The sequence below is a fragment of the Austrofundulus limnaeus genome, unplaced genomic scaffold (genome assembly GCF_001266775.1).
Source record: "Austrofundulus limnaeus strain Quisiro unplaced genomic scaffold, Austrofundulus_limnaeus-1.0 Scaffold62, whole genome shotgun sequence".
NCBI lineage: Eukaryota > Metazoa > Chordata > Actinopteri > Cyprinodontiformes > Rivulidae > Austrofundulus > Austrofundulus limnaeus.
Window position 1 is genome coordinate 1629742 of NW_013952464.1, and position 2353 is coordinate 1632094.

General features: G+C 40.3%; 1 protein-coding gene across 3 annotated transcripts in view; it reads left to right on the top strand.

Annotated features, from left to right (window-relative positions):
- The window catches only part of magi1b (membrane associated guanylate kinase, WW and PDZ domain containing 1b), a 156645-nt gene that overhangs the window by 66240 nt on the left and 88052 nt on the right, over nucleotides 1–2353 (top strand). For all 3 annotated transcript variants that reach the window (XM_014009859.1, XM_014009860.1, XM_014009861.1), the window contains exon 2: nucleotides 789–905. In XM_014009859.1, the coding sequence (XP_013865313.1) occupies nucleotides 789–905 (117 nt within the window). The remainder of the gene's footprint in view (nucleotides 1–788; nucleotides 906–2353) is intronic.

Genomic DNA, 2353 nt, shown 5'->3' on the forward strand with positions numbered 1-2353 from the left:
ACACACACACACACACACACACACACACACACACACACACACACACACACATGCATACAGTTTCCATGGAAACAGGATCCAGGGCCTTTTATGACTGGTTGTTTGCCCTAGACAACTAAAATTGTCCTTAGCAGCCATACGAAGATGGGGGAAATAATTTATTAGCATACTAAATAATTGGCCGTGCAGTAATATACAGTGCAAAGCGATAAGTTGCTTGTTGCTGCCTGAAATATGGTTACGAATTTCGATTAAGTCATTGTTTTTTTCACTAAGTGAATAATCTCATTTTCCTCTGACTGTATCCATCCTCGCTCTCTTTGTCTGTTATGTTGTCACACTGATTGTGTTGTTTGCACATGCTTGGCGATGCCAACAATGTGGGCACTCATCGTAATAGCCCCGTACACATGCAGACACACATTCAGAAGAGAACAGACGCACACACATGGACACGCTCCAGCCGTGTTGCCCTTCAGTAGCCTCATGTGTGTCTGAGGTCCAGATGGTGTAGCCGTGGGAGGGCTGCTTCGTTTTGTTAGCCGTAATGCTAGCAGTCTTTAGTTTTGGCTATCCCAGCCTGGCAGAAGAAACAGTCAGTTCCCCTTCTGAGGGACAGTGGTAGGTTTACAGGTCATAGCATTGAACACAAACAGGACAAACTTTCTGAACTTCACTTTATGGGAGCAAAAGGTGGGACAACTACAGATGAGCTGTGTCATTTTGACTCTTTTTACAGCTGCTGTTTCTATCCTCTAACATCATGTTTTTTATGTTCACAATGACAGGAACTAAGCTAAATAAGGACCTGAAGCTGTATCTAACCCAGCGCTTCCAGAAGTCGTCAGCTGACCACGAGCTGCAACAGACCATTCGAGAAAACCTGTACCGTCACGCAGTGCCTTGTAAGTCTTATTTATTTATTTTACTGAGCTTTGTCATCACTGTGCGCCGCTGTTCCTTTCACGAGTTTAAATTAACGAGCTCCTCTTTTTATGCCACATCTTTATATGAATTATTAACACGCATAATTTTGTTTGCATAAGGCATAAAAGCAAAAGCGGTTTGGAGTTGTTCAGTCTACGTCATTGTCTCTGCTCAGAGCATGATTTGCATTAGATCAGTGCAATGCATAGTTCACACACAGACTCTTGACAGCTTATCTAATTAAGGCTGATTGTTTCAGTCTGAGCTGAGCACAGCTACATTTGCTTTTAGACCAATATTGACCAGGCAGTTAGCCAAGCTGATTAAGTCACATCCTCCCTGGGACAAACCTCATCTTATAGCTTTTATCTGTTTTATTAGATAATGCAAACCTTTTTTTCCCCAAAAGTTTTTTTTAACCAACCATTCCACAGTGAGTTGATTCAGTCAGGCATGCTGCACCCTCCACCCATTTTGTCAGCACTGTTCATGCWGTGCTAATGTTATTTGATCAGTAAAACGAAATACCTTGTGATTTGCCATCAAACCAGTTGGACTTCTTCACCACTACTGGGTAGAAATTTCACTTGGTGATCAAACCGTATTTCCAGCTTCCATTTGATGTTTCGCCATTCTTTGTATTATGACTTGAGAAATGATTTCTGTTTGGCTGTCTGAAGCATATATGTTAAGTTGGCTATTTAATGAAGAGAGTTTTTTGTTAGCAACATTTATTGAACAAGTTTGGCAATGAAGATAGTTTTGTATCCTTGATAGTATATCTTTTTTTGGTTATGGGATTTAATTTTCCATAAATGTTTTAAAATGTTTGGGAAGCTTGTTCGGTGGCCACCTTGACATCCTTTTTAGATGTGTAGTCTCTCATAAGTCTATGTAGGGTGGGCACCCTACCATGGTGCATGACACTCTAAAAAATAAATAAAATCAAAAATCAAATCTRCGTAAGTTGATCATGGCGAAGAGCTAGACATATTTTCCCATGCTGCATATTTCTCTTGTAGCTCAAAAGCTGTCGTGGTTATTTGAACTTTTACTTTTCCCCGCTAACATAAACACAGCGACAGTTAATGCAAAATTTGAGAAAAAATCTTGTGTATCACTCAGAGTATGTTTGATATGACTTGACTACTACAAACAACAAATTTTAGCTCAATGGGCCTCATGCAGGAACATGTTCGTATTCTTATCCTAAATTTCTCTTACTTTTGTTCGTACAAAGTGTTCGTACGAACATGTCACGTCAGATTCAACAAACTTCTATCTTCAGGAAAAGTGTGTAAATGAGCTGCGTAATTTCCACCTGTTCTATCCAGCTGCTCGTGCACGCGAGAGGAGATTAGCATAATTACCACCCCAAAAACACCATATAAGGCTGTTTCCCCTGCCTCAGATACAAGTGTTCATT